The 22,511-nt window shown below is 45.1% G+C and overlaps 1 protein-coding gene across 1 annotated transcript in view; it reads right to left on the bottom strand.

The window, feature by feature from the left end:
• LOC132405928 (voltage-dependent P/Q-type calcium channel subunit alpha-1A-like) overlaps window positions 1-22,511 on the bottom strand; it is a 393,641-nt gene that overhangs the window by 367,232 nt on the left and 3,898 nt on the right. The window contains exons 2-3 of the mRNA XM_059990909.1: window positions 3,770-5,443; window positions 1,838-1,923 (exon numbers count right to left, since the gene is read on the bottom strand). Coding sequence (XP_059846892.1) covers window positions 1,838-1,923; window positions 3,770-5,443 — 1,760 coding nt within the window. The remainder of the gene's footprint in view (window positions 1-1,837; window positions 1,924-3,769; window positions 5,444-22,511) is intronic.

Here is a 22,511-nt window from a genome sequence, read left to right as displayed (position 1 = left end):
TCAATGCTTCTTTGTGAAGTCCACACATATAACTTCACCCACAAATAAAAACTCGGGAAAACATGCACACCCACAGGCACCGTGGTAGCGTAATGTTCGCGTGATTCTATTGCATCTCAGAGCTTTGGATTTGGAATTCAGTCCTGCCACCGGCTGTAAGGGATTTGTACGTTCTCCCTGTGACCGTGTGGGTTTCTTCCGTGTGCTCTGGTTTCCTCCTGCAGTCCAAAGATGTACCAGTAGATAAGTTAATTGGTTATTGTGAATTGACTGTGATTAGGTTAGTGTTTAGGTGCTTTGCTGGACAGCACAGGTTGTCGATTTGGAAGGGCCTCTTCCATGCTAAAAACCAGAAACCCACAGGCTAGCTTGTGCAAATGCAGCCCACAATCCCATGTATGCACTAGCCCACATTTGTACTCAAATCGGCACACTCAACCCCAGGCACAATGCAGATACAGAGAAATGCACTCACATCCTTACATCTGTGTATATTATGTACATGAACAGATCTGTGTGCAGACGTACACACCCACGTGTGTGCACACACAAATCCCAGTGTACACGTATATACACACACACACACACAAAAAAATCATTCACATGCAAGTATGCAGTGATGCGCACACAAATGTACAGTCACCACTGTCAGAGTCGATTTTGTGTCCCTCTACCTAACCCAAAGATGTCAAGGCCAATTTTAAGAATGTTATTATGGAAGAGGTGTAAGTTGCTCCTTCCCACCACTAGCCTGTAGGTAATCCTTGGGCAATTTGCAGCACCTGCTTAGCCCCCAGATCAGGGTCACATGAACCATAGCAGCAGTTGATGGATGGTCATATCAGCTGCTAGTTTATATCACAAGCCCTGTTTATGCAACCACTGACGCTAGGCAGACAATCTCTGAAGAGTATTGATAATGGCTGGGGTCACTCATTTTGTAATGACACTGCCCAGAAGGCGGCAACAGCAAACCACTTCCGTACAAAAATTTACCAAGACCATAACCAAAACCATGTTTGCCCACATCATAGGGCATAACACGTAACGAATGCATGAATGAATGACTATGGACCAAATGAGCTCAACTAACTAAACACACTGGTAAAGAAGGAGGCCATTCAGCTCTCGAGTCTGTTTTACCTTCAACAAGACCATGGATGATCTATAATCTAACTCTGTCTTGACCTCACAACTGACCCTGTGTTGTGTACCTTTCAGCTAGGTCTTCTAATTTACAGAAACAAACTACAACAAATTTAAAGTGGATCACATTATTAATGCACTTATTATTATACTTGCAAGAGAAGATATTCTTCCAGCTAAGTTTCATCCAGAAATAGCTTTGATTTTATAGCTCAAAACAAACCACTTTTATACTTTTTACAGAGAACAGTAATTAATTCCATTCCATAACATTCCTCTGTTATCTGGTTCTGATATTTTTCTTTAGAATCTGTGTCCTGTTTAAGTCTGTTGTCAAAACATTCCCCTGCCCCTGCTATTTAAGCACACATCTCTAGTCATAAAATACAGACAGGTTCCTATAAGCCTCCATGCAAACTCTGGGATTTGATAGGTTCCATTTTGTCACATTCCATATTACAAAAGTTACAAATTCATAAAGACTTCAGGGTTACAAATATGTTTCCACGCTTGTCATGACCCTTGCACCTTCTTGGACTTTTTCTGTAACTGTAACACTCTATTCTACACGTTGTTATTGTGTTTCCTTGTGCTACCTTGGTGTACTAATGTGATGAAATGATCGATATGGCTGACATACCAAAGTTTTTCAATATACTTCAGTATATGAGACAATAGTGAACCACATTACCAATAGGGAGCCATGGGTTTCACCTTCTCCTTTAATGCCAGGGCCAGGGCCATGTTATTCTCTGTGACAAGCAGCACGGAGGTTAACTGGAGACAAATAACTGAGAGCTGAGTATAAAACAAGAGAGTCCCTCCAAAATGACACCTGCCAGCCTGTTGGTGAAAGTCCCCTCGGAGAACCGAAGAGAAAAGACCACTTATAAAGGCCGGTTGGCTGTGATGTGATAGGGTTCTACAGGAAGTTTACCACTTGGATTGTAACCAATGCTCAGCAAGATTCTATATAAATAGATAGAAGATTATAGACAGGAAAGAAGACAGCTTATGAGAGGCAAGTATAACTAATAGCATGCTTTGATCTAGCCTTGGAGTTAAATTCAGCCTTTTGGCCAGTGATTAATGGCTTGTTATCAAATATCACTCACCTTGAAATAAACTTTCAATCACAGTCTAGAGGATCATATCAAAGGAAGTACCAGTCCTAAGATAAGGCTTTTGTTAACGGAGGTGGTTCTATGTGCTGAAGAAGGCTGACCCCCTTCCTATCTAGTATTGGTGATGTCCACCACTTTATAAGCACTTGGCATCAGTCCACGCGCACTCTGACCACCTGAGGGTAAAGCAGTTGTTCAACCTGTTGAGATGATTCACTGTCACCTAGGAAAATGCTGTGGGCCTCCCTACAACTAATGCTCAGGAGCTGTGTCTGAAGCAGGGTGCCTAAAACACTGTGGCTCAATCCGCAAGTGAACCCCAAGTTTCCAGTCGCCCTTGGCTCTGGCCTCTCTGCCCTTCCTCACTGTGCCTCAGTAAAGGTAGGAGAGTGGAGCTGAGAGGGATAATAAATCAGCCATGATCAAATGACTCAATGGGCTGACTGGCCTAATTCTGCTCCTTGGCTTATAGTCTAAAGTATCTGGCATAACCAAAATACCCCACCCACCCTGGACATCCCCTCTTCTCCCCTCTCCCATCGGGCTGACGCTACAGAAGCCTGAAAGCTCGTACCAGCAAGTTCAGGGACATCTTCTATCTCGCCGTTAAGATGATCCACCGTGCAAAAAATTGGATCTTTGGCCTCACAATCTACCTTGCTAAGATCTTGCACCTTATTGTCTACCTGCACTGCACCTTCCCTGCAGCTTTCACACCTAATTCTGCATTCTGTTATTGTTTTACTTTGTTCTACCTCAATGCACTGTGTAATGATCTGATCTGTATAAACAGTATACAAGATTTTCACTGCATCTTGGTACATGTGACAAAAGTAAGCCAATTCCAATTCCAACAACGCTCAAGAAACTGCACCTCATCTTCCAACTAGGCACATTACAGCCTCTTGGATTCAAAACCGTGTTCAAGTATTCTAGAAAACCAAACTGCTAGGCCAAACCTTCTACATCTTCTTTTTATTTTAAATGTGTTTCTGGTACTGTTAGAGCCTGCGATTTACAGTTTGAAGATCAATTGAGTGATCTCGCACTTTGTTATCTCCGAGAAAATTCCAGCAGGCGAGAGCGCCTCGAGGTGAAGAAGCTTAGAGACAGGGTGAGAGCACATGATCAACTCCATTTTTCACCAATTAAAGCACCAAGAAGATTGAAACACGGAGGTGAATGTAGAAGGCAAATGCGTGCTCAGCGCTGACTGCCTGCCTCCTTCTTGCTGACTGCTGGGGAAGATGTATGCGTACGATAGACTCTTGCTCACTGCTGGAGAAGATGCCTGCGTACGATAGACTCTTGCTCACTGCTGGAGAAGATGTCTGCGTACGATAGACTCTTGCTGACTGCTGGAGAAGATGTCTGCGTACGATAGACTCTTGCTCACTGCTGGAGAAGATGTCTGCGTACGATAGACTCTTGCTGACTGCTGGAGAAGATGTCTGCGTACGATAGACTCTTGCTCACTGCTGGAGAAGATGCCTGCGTACGATAGACTCTTGCTGACTGCTGGGGAAGATGTCTGCGTACGATAGACTCTTGCTGACTGCTGGAGAAGATGTCTGCGTATGATAGACTCTTGCTGACTGCTGGAGAAGATGTCTGCGTACGATAGACTCTTGCTGACTGCTGGAGAAGATGTCTGCGTACGATAGACTCTTGCTGACTGCTGGAGAAGATGTCTGCGTACGATAGACTCTTGCTGACTGCTGGGGAAGATGTCTGCGTACGATAGACTCTTGCTGACTGCTGGAGAAGATGTCTGCGTACGATAGACTCTTGCTGACTGCTGGAGAAGATGTCTGCGTATGATAGACTCTTGCTGACTGCTGGAGAAGATGTCTGCGTACGATAGACTCTTGCTGACTGCTGGAGAAGATGTCTGCGTACGATAGACTCTTGCTGACTGCTGGAGAAGATGTCTGCGTATGATAGACTCTTGCTGACTGCTGGAGAAGATGTCTGCGTACGATAGACTCTTGCTCACTGCTGGAGAAGATGCCTGCGTACGATAGACTCTTGCTGACTGCTGGAGAAGATGTCTGCGTACGATAGACTCTTGCTGACTGCTGGAGAAGATGTCTGCGTACGATAGACTCTCGCTCACTGCTGGAGAAGATGTCTGCGTACGATAGAATCCTACTCACTGCTGGAGAAGATGTCTGCGTACGATAGACTCTTGCTGACTGCTGGAGAAGATGTCTGCGTACGATAGACTCTTGCTCACTGCTGGAGAAGATGCCTGCGTACGATAGAATCCTACTCACTGCTGGAGAAGATGTCTGCGTACGATAGACTCTTGCTGACTGCTGGAGAAGATGTCTGCGTACGATAGACTCTCGCTCACTGCTGGAGAAGATGTCTGCGTACGATAGAATCCTACTCACTGCTGGGGAAGATGTCTGCGTACGATAGACTCTTGCTGACTGCTGGAGAAGATGTCTGCGTACGATAGACTCTCGCTCACTGCTGGAGAAGATGTCTGCGTACGATAGAATCCTACTCACTGCTGGAGAAGATGTCTGCGTACGATAGACTCTTGCTGACTGCTGGAGAAGATGTCTGCGTACGATAGACTCTCGCTCACTGCTGGGGAAGATGTCTGCGTACGATAGACTCTTGCTCACTGCTGGGGAAGATGCCTGCGTACGATAGACTCTTGCTGACTGCTGGGGAAGATGTCTGCGTACGATAGACTCTTGCTGACTGCTGGGGAAGATGTCTGCGTACGATAGACTCTTGCTGACTGCTGGGGAAGATGTCTGCGTACGATAGACTCTTGCTGACTGCTGGAGAAGATGTCTGCGTACGATAGACTCTCGCTCACTGCTGGAGAAGATGTCTGCGTACGATAGAATCCTACTCACTGCTGGAGAAGATGTCTGCGTACGATAGACTCTTGCTGACTGCTGGAGAAGATGTCTGCGTACGATAGACTCTTGCTCACTGCTGGGGAAGATGTCTGCGTACGATAGACTCTTGCTCACTGCTGGGGAAGATGCCTGCGTACGATAGACTCTTGCTGACTGCTGGGGAAGATGTCTGCGTACGATAGACTCTTGCTGACTGCTGGAGAAGATGTCTGCGTACGATAGAGTCTTGCTGACTGCTGCCAGGTAAGGTGACTGTGTATTGATGTATCTCTCAGTTACTGCTCCAAGCAACTGGACCCAAGCAGGCTTCAATCATACCAGTGCCTAAGTATGGTAACCTGCCTCAATGACTGTCGCCCAGCGGCACCTACATCCACAGTGATGAAGTGTTTTCAGTGGCTGGTGTTGAAGCATATCAGCTCCTGCCTGAGTGGCATCTTGGATCCGCTGCAATTTGCCTACCGAAGTAACAGGTCTGTAGCGGATGCCATCTCACTGGCTCTTCACAGAATCCTGGAACATCTGGACAGTAAAGATGCTCTTTATTGATTACAATTTGGCCTTTAACACCATCATCCCCTCAAAGCTAATCAGTAAACTCCAAGACCTGGGCCTCAATACCCCCTCGTGCAATTGGACCCTGCATTTCCTCACTTGCAGACCCCAGTTACTTTCGATTGGCAAAATCATCTCCTTCACAATCTCCATCAGTACCGAGGCACCAGAAGGATGTGTGCTTAACCGCCTGATCTGCTCACTTTACACCTATGACTGTGTGGCTAAGTACAGCTCCAACATCATATTCAAGTGCGCTGACAACACCACTGATGGGGGCTGTATCAAAGGGGGTGATGAATTGGCATAGATGAGGGAGACTGAAAATTTGTCTGAGTGGTGTAATAACAACAATCTCTTACTCAATGTCAATAAGACCAAGGAACTGACTGTAGAGGGGAGCCAGGGGTCCATGAGCGGAGGAACACCGGAGGATCAGAGGTGCAGGGGTCAGTAACTTTAAATTTCCGGGTGTCACTATCTCAGAGGACCCATCATATAAATATTATGGCAAAGAAGGCACAACAGCACTTTTACTTCCTCAGGAGTCTGCATCAAAAATCTTTGCAAACTTGTATAGACGTGTGGTGGAAAGTGTGCTGACTGGCCGCATTACGGCCTGGTATGGGAACACCAATGCCTTTGAGTGGAAATTCCTACAAAAGGTAATGGATTCAGACCAGTACATCACAGGTAAAACACTCACAACCATTCAGTACGTCTACGTGAAATGTTGCTATAGAAAAGCTGCATCCATCATCATAGAACCTCACCACCCAGGCAATGCTCTTTTCTCACTGCTGCCATCAGGTAGAAGGTACAGGAGCCTCAGGACTCACACCAGCAGGTTCAAGAACAGTTACTACCCCGCAACCATCAGATTCCTGAACAAAAGGGGATAACTACACTCATTCTGTTTCTGGTGTTCCCACAACCGATGGTCTCACTTTAAGGGCTCTTTACCTTGGTATTTCCTGCTCTCGTTATTTATTGCTATTTACTTATATTTGCATTTGCACAGTTTGTTGTTCATTAATCCTGTTTACAGTTACTATTCTATAGATTTTCAAAGTATTCCTGCAGGAAAAAGAATCTCCGGGTTGTACGTGGTGACGTGTGTACTCTGATAATAAATCTTACTTTGTACGTTTTTTGAACTGTGAAGGGAAAGCCTCTGATTCTCTCTCTCTACCCCCCCCCCCCAATGCTGTCGGAAGTTGTTACCAAAGTTCTGCACTTTATGGGTTTTTCTTCAGCACGCCACTGTTGTAATGTGTGGTAATTTGAGTTACTCTCACCTTCCTGTCAGCTTGAACCAGTCTGGCCATTCTCCTCCGACCTCTCTCATTAACAGGTATTTTCACCAACAGCACTAACTGGATGTTTTTTTTTGTTTTCCGCACCGTTCTCTGTAAACTCTGGAGGCCGTTGGGCGTGAGAAACTCAGCAAACCTGCAGTTTCTGAGACACTCAAACCACTCCGTCTGGCACCAACAAATGGTCAAAGTCCTTAGAGCACATTTCTTCCCCATTCCGCTATTTGGTCTGAACAACCACCTGAACCACCTGACCATGTTCACATGCGTTAATGCATTGAGTTGCTGCCACATGATTGGCTGATTCGACATCCGCTTCAATGAGGTGGTGCACAGATTACCTAATAATGTGGCCACTGAGTGTAAGAATGAAGCAGCAGATTAATTTACCTAACCAAGGCCAAATAAATGACAAAAACCTTACATGGTTATCGCAACACGAAAGCCAGACTGGAGCAGTGAGCAGCAACACTGTGGTTTCTATGTGCCACCAGGATATAATTTCAAAATGAAGTTATTACCAGGTCTTGGCATACAGTTGTTGGACTCCATGACTATCTCCACCCAAACCCCAAATAGGAAGTTACTGTTCCCCATAAACCCTCCTCAGACACTGCAGAGAATAAACAGATGTCTGTCACAATAGCTACTCCTCATCACCACATCTAGTCCCCTCCCTGCTTTCTCTGAAGTGGGATCAGACTGTGTTTAATTGTGTCAAGCTGAACCCTTTTGAGTTGTAGATCAAATAGACACCCATTACTGAAGCTACCTTTTCTACCTCTATAACACTACCTGGGTTCTGGGTCTTCCTCAGCTTATTCTCACAACCCTGCTCTTTATCCATTACCTGAGAACTCCAACACAGACCTGGTCAGCCTCTCTCGTTCTACCCTACATAAACTTAAGATCAAAACTCTGCTGTCTATGTCCTAATCTCACCTTCAGCTTTATTCTTTAGCCTACATAGCCTCCTGGTTAAAGTTCCAAAATTTAAAGTCTATTTCTTTTCAAATTATAAATACATTATACAACTTTCAGATTCATCTCCTACAGGCAGCCACAAAACAAAGTAACTCAAAAGAACCCATTAAAAAGAAAATAGTCAAATACCCAATGTGCATAGAAAATAAAATATTACCATATTAACTTTCTTACTCTCTGATCAAACTTTCTCCCCTTTTTCTGTCATCTGATCTAGCCCTTCAACTTCCCACCATCCCCAAAATCTTGAAATTTTGGCCTTATGCTCGCCCCTGAATTTAATCACTCCACTTCAGCTGCCTATGTCTCGAGCTCCAGAATTCCTTCCATAAGATTGCCTTTCCACCTCACATTCTGACTAAAGATGCTCCTCAAAACCTACCTTTTACATTTGGTTACCAGCCTCAGTATCTTCTGATATGGCTCAGAGTCAAATGTTGCATAGACATGCTGCACTGAACTGAGGCCGAGGCTGAGGCCTGCTCCAGGCTCCATGACATTTACTCAGCTCTGCACTGAACTGAGGCCTGCTCCAGGCTGCATGTCTGAGAGCTCCACAACATTTACTCAGCTCGGCACTGAACTGAGGCCGAGGCTGTGTGTAGTCCTGCTCTGGCATCTTCGGGCTTTGTGTATGGACTCACTTCTGTTCTGAATGCTAATTGCTTATTTTTATTGTTTGCATGATTTGTTTTTTCTCTCTCTGTGCATTGAGTGTTTGATGGTCTTTTTATTGATTCTTTTGGTTTCTTTGCTTTGTGGCTATGTGTAAGGAGGCAAATCTCAAGGTTGAGTAATGTACACATACTTTGATAATAAATGTACTTTGAACTTTGAAGCTGTGAAGAATGGAGACACAGGAGAGTGCACATGGGAATCACGAGCAACACACAAAGTATTGATGGAACTCAGTGGGTCAGGCAGAATCTATGGAGGAGAATGGACAGTCAACATTTCAGGCCAAGACCTTTCATCTGGATATTCTTCAGGTCCAGCCCAGATGAGAGATCTCAACTCCAAATGTTAACTGTCCATTTCCCTCCGTCGTTGCTGCCTGACCTGCTAACTTCCTCCAGCATGTTGAATGTACCTGCAGTGAAGAATGTTAGCACAGCTGTACCACGTCAGAGGTGCTACGTCAATGGAAGTCATTGTTGTTGAAGAAAGGGAAGGAGTGACAATGGCTGCCAAATGTGCTTCCCCTTCTACAAAGATGAGGAAAGGGCCAGAGAATTAGGTTTCATAGAACACAGTACAGACCCTTCAGCCCACAATGCTATACCAACCTTTTAACCTACTCCAAGTTCAGTCTAACCTTCCCTCCCACATATCCCTCCATTTTTCTATCATCCATGTGTCTATCTAAGAGTTTCTTAAATGACCATAATTTAACTGCCTCAACTATGACATCTGGCAAAGTGTTCCATGCACTCACCACTGTCTGTGTAACACACATACAGTACACAGACAGTCCCACTAGACTTGCTCAGATCATTTTGGAATTACGGCCCCAGGTATTCGCCATTTCTACCCTGGGAAAAAGTCTCGGGCTGTCCACTCAATCTATGCTTCCTATCATTTTGTACACCTTTATCCTGTCATCTCTCATCCTCCTTCACTACAAAGGGAAAATCCCTAGCACATGTAACCTATCCTCATAAGACAAGCTCTGTAGTCCAGGTAGCTTTCTCTCCTCTGTACCCTCTTTAAAGCTTCCACACCCATCCTATAATAAGGTGACCAGAACTGAACACAATATTCCAAGTGTTACAGACCAGGGCTTGATAGAACTTTACATAATCTTGTGGATTCTATAGAATTAAATTACACACAACTCAAATCTGCAAAAGCGAACTGTAACACTGGGAAAAGGGGTGATGTGAAAAATGAATTTGCTGCTACTGAGCTGAGAGAAATCAGCTCTTGTGCAGCCCTTCAGCGAATCCATCTGTCAAATCATTGGTCTCTTGCATTGCAGCCAGGAAACTATCAGCTCGAAGCTGCTGGCACAGGGGCCTGACCGAGGTACCCTGGACTAACTGGGATTGAACCAGTCGAACCTGCTCAATGCCATGCTCATCTTGCCAATTGGGCATCACCTCACGCCCTCTGAAAACACCCAACACTCCTCAGATGTGCGATATCGTTGTAAAGGGTGGCACAGTGGTCCAGCTGGTAGAGCTGCAGCCTCCTAGCGTCAGAGACAAGGGTTTAATCCTGTGCTCCAGTGCTGTCTATGTGGAGTTTGCACCTTCTCCTGGTGACTGTGTGGCCTAGTTTCTGCCCACATCCCACGCATGTGTGGGTTGGTAGGCAATTGGCCAAAGCAAATTGCCTCTCGTGCATAGGGGAGTCATAGAATCTGAGGGAAATTGTTGCGAATATGGAATGAATATAAGATTAATGTATAAGGGTGGTGGCTAGCAGAGATTCAGTGGGCCAAAGGGCCAGTTTCTGTGCTCTATTCCTACTGCATCTGCTCTCCTTTGTGTTCAGCTGTACCTCAGTGGGTCTCTCGTCTCTGTGTCAGAAGGTCATGAGTTCGAATCCTGGTCCAGAGACTTTAGACCATAAGATCACAAGACGAGGAGCAAAACTGGGCCATTTGGCCCATCGGGTCTGCTCAATCACTCAATCAAAGTGGATTTATTATCACTCTCAACCCCATTCTCCCACCTTAACCTTTGACACCCTTACTAATTAAGTATCTATCAGCCTCTGCTTTAAATATATCCAATAACTTGGTCAACACAGCCATCTGCGGCAATGAGTCCCACAGATTCTTCACCCTCTAGCTAAGGAAATTCCTCCTCCTCACTGTTCTAAAGGAATCTCCTTCCGTTCTGTGCCCTCTGGTCCTAGTCTCTCCCACTATAGGAAACATCTTCCCTATGTCCACTCTGTCTAGTTCTCTCAATATTTGATCAATGTCTGTGAGCTCTCCCTCATTCTTCATTCTTCTAAACTCCTGTGAATACAAGCACCAAGCCATCAAATGCTCCACATACATTAACACTTTCATTCCTAGGATCATTTTCGTGAACCTCCTCTGGACCCACTTCAATGCCAGCTCATTTCTTTTTGTTAGATAGGGGGCCCAAAACCTCTCACAATACTCCCAGTGCAATATGACCAGTGTCATATAAAGCCTCAGTATCACATCTTTGCTTTTGTATTCTAGTCCTTATGAAATGAAAGCTAACATTGCATTTTCCTTCCTCACCACCGACTCAACCTGCAAGGTAGCCTTTAGGGAATCCTGCACTACGACTCCCAATTCCCTTTGCACCTCTGATTTTTAAAAATTTTCACTCTATTTAAAAAAAAGCCTACACCGTTATTCCTTATACCAAAGTGCCTGACCCTGCACTTCCCTATACTGCATTCCATCTGCCAGTACAGGGTTAACAAAGGAATGAAGTTCTGCCCATTACCCTGCAGCTAGCTCTTATTCCTCAATCAACATCAGGGAAGCAGATTATTAGTTCATAGACACTCGCTGCTTGAGGCCATCCAAATGAGTACAGTTAATATTCTCTTTCCCGCCTCTCCTTTCCTGTCAACAGCTTCCATCTACGGAGCAGCTTCCATGCAGCAAAATGGGAGAGCGTAATCCAGTATAAATTAATGCTAGCAACACACACAGAGTGCTGGAGGAGCTCAGCAGGCCAGGCAACATCAATGGGAAAGAGTAAACAGTTGACATTTCAGGCCGAGACCCTTCATCAGGACTGATGACTCAAATTAATGATAAACAATATTAGGACTGCTGACACAAAGCTTTGTAACAGCTTATATTCTTAGTATTGTTTTTTTAAATCACAGTTTGTCTTCTTTTTCACATTGGTTGTTCGTCAGTCCTCATCCATTTTTGTATAGACTGACTTGTAAATTTTATTATATTTCTTATTCCTGTAAAGTTCAAAGTATGTTTATTATCAACGTAATGTATACTTCATACAACATTGAGATTTGTCTCCTTACAGCAGCCACAAAACAAACAAATCCAACTGAACCCATTGAAAAAAGGTCGTCAAACACCCAATGTGCAGAAAGAAGAGAAAACGCATCTTGCAAACAATAAGCAAACAGTATTCAGAATGGAGCCAGGACGAGGCCACAGGCTCAGCGCAGAGCTGACTAAATGTCACGGAGCCCAGAGCAGCTGGACCAGGCCAGGGCCTCAGCCACAGTTCAGCGCACAAGAGAATGAACCTCAGGGTAGTGTATGGTAACATATACCTTAAACAGAGAGAGGACAGCTGAGCACCTCAACAGTTAAAGGAATACCCACCGATAGGAGAGAGATTCAGTTTGGGTCTGAGTAAGAGACCACAAGATACAGGTAAATAAGTAGGCCATTCGGCCCATTGAGTCTGCTCTGCCAAGAGTGCAGAAATCTGGAGGAGTTCAAAGAAAAAGTAAGGAGCAACATCACAGAGAGGCATAAAACTCGGTTTGGTGAGGGAAAGAGTAACCGTTTAAGCACCTACTGTCTCTGGGTTACTAATCTCTTTCAAGGAAGGAGATCTGCCATTTGGATCCACACGGACTCCATATCCACTGTAATATGGTTAACTCTTAACTTCCCTTTGGTCCAGCAAAATATTTTGCTGAAACAAAGAGTACAACAGAGGCTCAGGACTGACCTCGGCCACACACTTTGACATAAGGTGATGATATCTTACACTTAAATCTGCTGGCTCTTTCTGGCAAGCAGCTTCTAATTTAACAAATCTCTAGAGGTCATGCAACAGGACCTCTCACCTAGGAGAGGCCCACCTCCAAGCTGCCTGAAGAATAACAAGTGGAAATGGTGTACAAATGGTCAAGAGGCACTTTGCGTCAAACAGTTACACAGCATGGACAGAGGTCCACACCGGCCAAGTTGTCCCCAGATGGACGACAAAGAGCCTGTGTCTATGTTGTGTCTCTCCAAGACTCTGCAAGTCTTTAGCATTTCAGTTCTGCTTTCTCACCAGTTTCTGCCTCTTTTCATCAGGATCCATTTGAAGCAAGAGTTTGTGACGCCATGGACCAACACCTCTAAACAAGGAGTCTGCGCACCCCACGTTTGGAACCCCTGATTTGAAGATTAAACTTAAAACTTCAGCCAGACCATCCATAATTGAAAACTTCAACTCTACTTGCTTTAAATTTTGGAATTGTGTGCAGGTATCGGAAACATTACCAGAATTTTAATTGGTTCTAGCAATGAGCTATGTTTGGGTTATACAAAATTAATCTCTGGAGTAGAGATTAATGCTCAAGCCTACATCAGTTTTTTAAAGCACAGCTATTCCTGGGGGATGTGGCTGTTTTAGACTCCCACAGCTACAAAGTGATGGGATGTCACCCAACATCACAACATGAACCCAATCTTAGCATTGCTGGGTTTACACTATAAAAATTTAAATTTATACATCATTGTTAACAGCAAAATGTCTTGAGGAACTTCATGGAGACATTTTCAAGGAGAACTTGATATCAAGCCTCATAAAAACAAGGGATTAAAATTGCAATGAGAGAGGGAGGGGGAATGGAGAGAGGGAGAGAGGGTGGGAGGGAAAGGGAGAAGGAGAGAGAGAGGGAGTGGGAGAAGTACATTTCAGAGTTCATAACCATGTCAGCTGAAGGCACAGTCACCAATGATGAAGCAACTAAACTCAAGGATGAGCAGAAGCTTTAATTTCTCAGCGTTAACGTATCAGAGGATCTGTCCTGGGACCAGCACATGAGTGCCATTACAAAAAGGCATAACTGTGCTTCTAATTTCTTATAAGTTTGCACAGATTAGTAAGTTTGCTAATGACACAGAGGTTGGGGGTGTTGTGGATAGTGTGGCGGGCTGTTAGAAGTTACAGCAGGATATTGATAGGATGCAAAACTGGGCTGAGAAGTGGCAGATGGAGTTCAACCCAGATAAGTGTGAGGTGGTTCATTTTGGTGGGTCAAATATGATGGCAGAATATAGTATAAATGGTAAGACTCCTGGCAGTGTGGAGGGTCAGAGGGATCTTGGGGTCCGAGTCCATAGGACGCTCAAAGCAGCTGTGCAGGTTGACTCTGTGGTTAAGAAGGTGTATGGTGTATCGGCCTTCATCAATCATGGAATTGAATTTAGCAGCTGAGAGGTAATGTTGCAGCTACATAAGACCCTGGTCAGACCTCACTTGGAGTACTGTGCTCAGTTCTGGTCGCCTCACTACGGGAAGGATGTGGAAGCCATAGAAAGGGTGCAGAGGAGATTTACAAGGATGTTGCCTGGATTGGGGAGCATGCCTAATGAGAATAGGTTGAGTGAACTCAGCCTTTTCTCCTTGGAATGACAGAGGATGAGAGGTGACCTGATAGAGGTGTATAAGATGATGAGAGGCATTGATCGTGTGAATAGTCAGAGGCTTTTTCCCAGGGCCGAAATGGTTGCCACAAGAGGACACAGGTTTAAGGTGCTTGGAAGTAGGTACAGAGGAGATGTCAGGGGTAAGTTTTTTACTCAGAGAATGGTGAGTGCGTGGAATGGGCTGCCAGCAACAGTGGTGGTGGCGGATACGATAGGGTCTTTTAAGAGATTTTTAGATAGATACATGGAGCTTAGTATAGAGGGCTATAGGTAAGTCTAGTAATTTCTAAGATAGGGGCATGTTCGGCACAACTTTGTGGGTCGAAGAGCCTGTATTGTGCTGCAGGTTTTCTATGTTTCTATGTAGATTCAGCATGTCAAACAGACTTCTATCGATGCACAGTGGAGAGTATCCTAACTGACATGGTATGGAAAAACCAATGTCCAGGGATGGGAAAGTCTTCAGAAAGTGGTGAATACAGCCCAGCACATCACAGGCAAACCCTCCCCACCAGTGAATACACTAACAGGAAAGCAGCATCCATCATCAGGGATCCCCACCACCCAGGCCATGCCCTTGTCCCGCTACTACCATTGGCAGAAAGTACACAAACCTCCGTCCCACGGTACCAGGTTCAGAAACGGTTATTACCCTACAACCATCAGGCTCCCGAAACAGCATGGATAACTTCACCACAACTCTGAACCGATTCCACAACCTACAGGCTCACTTTCAAGGACACAACAACTCGTGTTATTTGTCTTCTTTTCATTTGTTAGTCTTCATTTACGCATAGCTTTTTTAAATAATTCTATTATATTTCTTCATTTTCTTCAAGAAAATAAATCTCAAGATACATACATACTTCGATAATAAATTTTCTTTGACTTTGAAAGGCTGGACCTTAGAAGCCAACTTCATGGAAAGTTGTCAAGTTGTTATAACGGGAGAAATGGCACATCATCCTGTACAGCTCCCACTTGTCCGCTATTGGTTGACATGTTAGTCGTTGAGATATGCTGGAACAGACCCTTTGCACAACTTATCCATTCACTACTTGAGCTAGTCCCATTGTGTTCCCAGGTTGGATGGGACTACAACCAGAGGTCATGGGTTAAGGGTGAAAGGTGAAAAGTTTAAGGGGATCACGAGAGGAAACCTCTTCGTTCAGAGGGTGATGAGAGCGTGGAACGAGCTGCCATCACAAGTGGTGCATGTGAGCTTGATTTCAATGTTTAAGAGACATTTGGATAAGTACATGGGCATGGAGGGCTTTGGTCCCAGTGCAGGTCGATAGGAGAAGGCAGTTTAAATGGTTTGGCATGGTTGGGCTGAAGGGCCAGTTTCTGTTGTAATTCTATCCACCCCTTGTTCTAAAGCTCATTCCATATATCTGCCATCATCTATATGAAAAGGATGCCTCTGAAGAACGTTTTTGGTCTTTGCCCTCTCACAACAAGCCTATTCGCTGGAAAGGATCACACTGGCCAGACAGTACACAAGTTGCAAGATTGCCTGCAAATGACAGGCCTGACGGAAACTGCAGGGAATTTCAAGATCAGGCAAATTTTCCAAAGGCAGTTCGAGCACAGAACTGCAGCAACACCAAGGGAGTTGTAGCGTGACCTTCACCTGAACTAATGCTGCTTGTGATTCATTAACAATTAATACTGACCCTGAGGGAAATGTCACCGTTACCAATACTAATATCCACCCTTCCTCACCAAAACTACAACAAATAATAAAGTGCTTATTCACCTGGCCTACAAGTAAAATGCTTTTAAGGCACCATATGCTCCCCATGAAGTGCTGACTGGATTGTTCTTAACATGAACGTGTAGCGGTGTGCTACATGCAGCGCTAAAATAACGACACGGAGCCGCTGTGTCCTGGTCAAGGGAGCTCACCACGTGGGAGTAACGTGTGTCCTCTGAGGCTATCTGCCGAACGTGGAATTGGGCTTCTGCTTGCTGGAACCATAGGTGAGGTCGCAGCATCCAGAAGCTTGGCAGTTTCAACGAAACCGCATGAACAGATGCGGCATCGTTCATCTCCGGTCCAAAAATCGTTTGGACTGTCGGGGTCACCAATTGTAGCGGTGTGCTACATGCAGTGCTAAAATAATGACACGGAGTCGGTAAACTGCAATTAAAGTTGATTTTATTCGAACTTCACAGCCTTGCTTTAAAGCCTCCCTCATCCCGCCCTCCCCGGCAGCGGATGCTCTAAGGGACACGTACTCACAAACCCCCGCAGGCTTTTTCCCTTTGTTGCGGACCTGGCCTTTGTGCCTGCGCGCTGGCTATTTGTGAGCCGGTTTGAGTGCGCTAGGAAGTGGGTTGCCACATACGTACATTAACTTAGTTCACACTAGACAAATGCAGTATTATACTGTGTGGCTCAAACACAGCTTCTTTTTTTCTCAATTTAATCCAAACCGTCGTCATGAATGGTTGCTGCAACAACAGAAGATTTGACGCAAAGTGAACAGATAAGGCAGAAAACTCATTTAGAACCGGCAAGGAGCTTTGCATTAGGGGAGAACAACGACAAATAGAACATTTCAGAAACAGCGGGTGGAAGAGAACTGAGGATAATACGAAACCTATGGATAATTCCTTCACATCCAATACTGTCTCTGAAGTACAACTTAATAAGTGCCTCAACAAACAAAACATTGGAGGAGCTCAGCAGGTCAGGCAGCATCTGTGGAGGGAAGCAAACAGTCAAAGTTTCAGGCCAAGACCCTTCACCAGGACTGGGCAGTCACCTTTAAGACCACTATGGTTACAGTGCCCAATTCCACTGCTGCCTCAGGTCATCTGTTGCTGTAATGTTCATTCACTTGTCAAATTCATAATCAGAATCAGTTTAACGTCACCCGCAAATATCGTGAAATTCATTGTTAGGCAGCAGCAGTACACTGTAATACTACATCACAAACACGAGGAAATCCGCAGAAGCTGGAAATTTGAACAACACACACAAAATGCTGGTGGAACGCAGCAGGCCAGGCAGCATCTGTAGGAAGTATAGTCGACGTTTCAGGTCAAGCGAGACCCTTCCACCAGCATTTTGTGTGTGTTGCTTGTAATACTACGTGCTGCTTTTTCTGTTTTCAGGAGCCTCCACGATCTCTCCCTTCCCTTTGACTATAATCTCCTTTTCCTAAAATTATTCAAGGTCCCTGAGCTCACCTCATGATCATCCTGGCCTCAGTGCTTCCCCATTGGCAACCTTGCCCTTGTCTTCAAAGCCCTAAGGGCTGGAATTCCCTCCCAGTACCTCTCCGTCTTTAAAATGCTTCTTCACCTCTGCCTCTTTGATGAGTCCATTGGTCACCAGCCCTTTTGTCTCTTTATGTGGCAGAGAGTGAATTTTTGTTTGGTGATATTCCTAAGAGGCACCTTGACATTTCTGCAGTACTAAAAGCTCCTATAGAAATGTAAATTGTAGCTTTGTTGCTGGGGACTCCCACAGTGTAGGAGTAAGCTGCAGCCTTTAAATTAAAATTGAGATCTACTGGTATTTTTAAATTCATTTCTCCTTCCTCTCCCACGCTCCAAAGAGACTGCGGAGTGAGCTTATAGAGGTGTCTAAAATCATGAGGGGCTCAGATCGAGTGCACAGTCTTTTTCCCTGGGAAAGGGTATCAAAAACTACAAGATAGCGATTTAACTTTAGAGGAAAACATTTTAAAAGGGACCTGAGGGGTAATTAGTTCACACAGAGGTGGTACAGTTCTCTGTAAAGGTCTTAGGCAAATATGTACCCTAGGGTGCCTGAGACTTTTGCACAGTACTGTATTTGTCAACGTGGAGCGGAGAATAAATCTGCAGGGAAGAAAGGATGTTGGGAATGGTGAGGGTGAAGTGCCGAGGACTGTGGGAAAGGGACAGGTGGTAGAGAACAAACACCAGGAATTCTGCAGATGCTGGAAATTCAAACAACAACACACACAAAATGCTGGTAGAACACAGCAGGCTACATTGCTTCTCCCTATAGATGCTGCCAAGCCTGTTGTGTTCTACCAGCATTTTGTGCGGGTGGTAGAGAAGGAGTGCCAGGAGCAGGGGGTGGCTCGGGTCCAGACACACCCAGCCCTGAGACACCAGGCAAGGAACAAGTTGCCAGAGGAGGTGACTGAGGCAAGTACAATGACAACATAGAACATTAGAGCATAGCAGGAGCCCTTTGGCCCAAGATGTTGTGCCAACCTTTAAACCCACAATTTAACCCTTCCCTTCTATATGGCTCTCCATTTTTCTCTCATCCAGAAAAAGCCTTAAAGCCATTTAAGACATTTGGACAGGTACATAGATAGTAAAGACATAGAGAGAAATGGGCCAAATGTGGCACTGGCTGAGGTAAGCATCTTAATTAGCATGAATAAGTGGGGCCGAAGGGCTGTACAACTCTATAACTGCAACCCACTGAGTAAAGCCTGTATATGCACTGTTCAGTCGAGGAGACTGAAGGTCAAATTTAACTTTACATGAGAAACATCTCTGGAGAATAGAGCCTGGCAGACGCACACCTTCACTCAACAGGCTGCTCCTCGAGGCACATGTAGATATACAATACTTATTCTTTGTTTCTATACCCAATTATAATCATTATCTAATTTTACACCCATCCTTACAGAAACTCTTCATTAATTTTCAATTATTCAAAAAGGAGTAATGAATGTTTGCTAAAATATCTCCTTTGAGTGGACTGACAAACCCTGAACTCAGTGGCCACTTTATTAGGTACACCTATAAACCTGCTCATTAATGCAAATATCTAATCAGCCAGTGCATAAAAGCATGCAGACAGGGTCAAGAGGTTCAGTTGTTGTTCAGACCAAACATCTGAATGGAGAAGAAATGTGATCTAAGTGACATTGACAGTGGAGAGATTGTTGGTGCCAGACGGGGTGGTTTCAGCACTGCAGGAACTGCTGATTTCCAAGGATTTTTAAGCAGAACAGTCTCTAGAGTTTTATAGAGAACGGTGCAAAAGTACAAAAAAACACATCCAGAGTTGGTTCTGTGGACGAAAACGCCTTGTTAATGAGAGAGGTCAGACGGGTTCAAGCTGACAGGAAGACGACAGTAACTCAAATAACCACACACTACAACAGTGGCGTGCAGAAGAACATCTCTGAATGCACAATGCATCGACCGTCGATGTGGATGGTCTACAACAGCAGAAGACCCTGAACGTACACTCAGTGACCATTTTATTAGGTACGGGGGTAGCTCGTAAAGATGCCACTCAGTGTACTTCAGCAATAGTTTGAGTGTTTCAAATTCCGCCCTTCACTGTGTGATGGGGAATGCCGATAGTTGAAGCAAAGACACATTGAGCACCCTGTCGCACTGTGCCTCGTGCTCACGTTGCACCTTCCCTTAATGACCTCCCCATCAAGGTGGGCGGTTTATGGGAAATCACTTGAGAGGACCCATGTGTTCTCAAACACTGGACAGGGACATATGGGACCACCTCTTCATGCAAGCAGATCACTGCCCTTCGCACCCAGCGTTATTTTTTCTCACTTGTCTTCTACTTGACTCCCTCCCCTTCCTGGTTCAGTCCTCCTGCTACCCACACATTTCACTGTCCTGTTCCTCAGCTTCTCCATCCGGTTCTTGTTCCATCTGCCGTTCCCCTCTCCCCTACTGAACCCCATTAATGTCTTTCTTACTTTCCAAATTCCAGCACTGAGAGCCCTTGATCTTCCCGCTCATCTCCTACCAGCAGCTGTCTCCACCTTGGCCCATTGGCCTTCACTTTGGTTTGCCTCCATCTGTCACCCAACTCCACCTCTCTCCCTCCCCTCCCCTCCCTGGCTCTTCACACCCCCTCCCTCGGTCCATCTGGCCCTGGGGTCACAACCTCCCCCCTTTCCTCTTCATAGCCCTCTCCAGCCTCAATCCTAGTGCAGGGATTTGACACAAAATGTCAGCAATTCCTTCTCCGCACCCTAGCTCACAGGTGCTGCAGTTCTTCCAGCGGACTGTTTGTTGTCACAGATCCTTCCTTTTGCTTTTCGCTACCTCGGCAGTTTCTTCAAATGTTTCACAAGGGTCAACGACCTGAAATGTCAGCTGCTTGTCTCCTCTCTCCAGAGGTGCTGCCTGACCCGCTTAGCACTTACTTCTCTAGTGACATTTCACAGAGCAGGTCCTTCCGGCACCAACCTAGCAACTCCGGACAAAAGCAATCAACCTTAACCTGGGACAACTTACCATGACCATTTAACCTACCCGGTACACCTTTGGACCGTGGGAGGAAACCAGAGCATGTGGGGAAAACCCATGCATTCTGTGGGAAGGACGTACAGACAATCCTTACAGAGTGTCGCCAGAATTGAACTCCCAGTTCCAGAACGCCACAAGCTGGAATAGCATCGCGTTTATTTTTGCACAATTTACTCAATTATATATTGTTACGAAGGATGAACAGCTCTGATGGGCAGAAGGGTGCAAGGTTACCCATGTCCCCCTCCTCTGGGAGAATTACAAACCGTTACTGTCGCCAGGCTGTTAATGAGAGAGAAAGAGATGGAACAAAACATACTGTGACTGGAACATTTGCTTCAGATAAGGGCAAGATAACACCGGGGGAGAGAGACCGTATTATGACTCCTGTAAGACTCACGGCTCCGGAGAGGGCTGTTTACTTGGTACTATTCTGTTCATTAAAATTCCTCAGTGGACAGGCAGAGTGGGCTGGTTTGATGGGTTAAGTCATTCAAACCTGATTGACACCTGAGACCCCGTGAGTGGGGATAAAAGTGAGGTCTGGGGAGACACCCGTCAGACGCACCAAGAGACACACTAGCGAGCACTGTTTAAGTGTTGGAACCCACGAGAAAGTGTGGGGCATCGGAGACCGAACGACGGATCTGTCAATTTTAACTCACAGTGTTTATAGTGAGGCTGGTGGGGGCTTGTGTGTGTGTCCACCCTTGCCTGGGTGACAAGTCCACCATAGAAGAACGGTCTAGCTAAAGGCGAGAGGGGTCATACCTGAATGGCCACAACAACACATCGACCGATCAAGATCGTAAAGGAAGGTTTGCAAGACAATAGCTGTTACTGTTTGCTCTCTCTCTCTCTCTCTCTCTCTCTCTCTCTCCCTCCAACAGTTACAACAAAAGAATCAACAACTACCTCAGCCTACATGAACTGAACTGAACTTTATACTTTCCCAAGATAATTCCTTATCCCCTAGACAACGATAGAGCTTGTTTATTATTGATTATTATTATACCCACACTTTTAGGTTTAGTATTGCTAACGTGTATTATCTGTATATTTGCATTGTTGATATTGATTTGTATATTTTACTAATAAACACTGTTTTGAAAATACTACCAGACTCCAACGGATACATCTATTTTTGCTGGTAAGACACCCAGTTACGGGGTACGTAACAATATATTCAGATTCGAACTTCTACATTACAGTAGCACCCAAGAAGACCTGTGCACCATTTCTATTTTTCTCTTAAAATCAAAACCTTGCCTTGAGCACCTGTAACACTGCGGCTGATGAATGGGTTGCCTGGAACCTATTCATCAAACTGCTTGCATTCTCAAGGTTCTCTTATCTATCACTAAACTAACACAGAAGCAGAAGCCAAAGGAAAGCCCAGAGTGACAAACTATCATCCAGATTCTGAACTGCACAGCTCCTAGAGCAGCTGTGTCACCAGACAACCTTGCTTTTCCCATCAGATAGACCCCTCCCTCTACTCTCCCCACCCCCCATTCGCCATTTTAAAACACACTTGCTATCACATTTACACTTTTCTAATGATTGGCCTGGACAATGTTAACACCCTTCTTTCTCCATAGATGCTGCCTGATCTGCTGAGTATTTCCAGCGTCTTCTGTTTTCATCCAAAAGCCCAAGCAAAAGGATTCCAGGTAAAATGGTTTGAGGAGATTTGTTATGTCACCAAAAGCACTCGCAAATTTCTACTGATGCACCGTGGAGAGTATTCCAACTGGCTGCATCACCATCTGTATGGGGTGGGGGCACTGCACAGGGTCATAATAAGCTGCAGAGAGTTGTAAACTTAGCTCCATCATGGGTAATAGCCTCCAAGACATCCAACCACCATTAGGGACCCCCATCACCCAGGACATGCCCTCTTCTCATTGCTACC

Source organism: Hypanus sabinus, chromosome 16 (assembly GCF_030144855.1).
Source record: "Hypanus sabinus isolate sHypSab1 chromosome 16, sHypSab1.hap1, whole genome shotgun sequence".
NCBI classification, from domain to species: Eukaryota; Metazoa; Chordata; class Chondrichthyes; order Myliobatiformes; family Dasyatidae; genus Hypanus; species Hypanus sabinus.
This window is presented reverse-complemented; position numbering and strand designations above follow the sequence as displayed.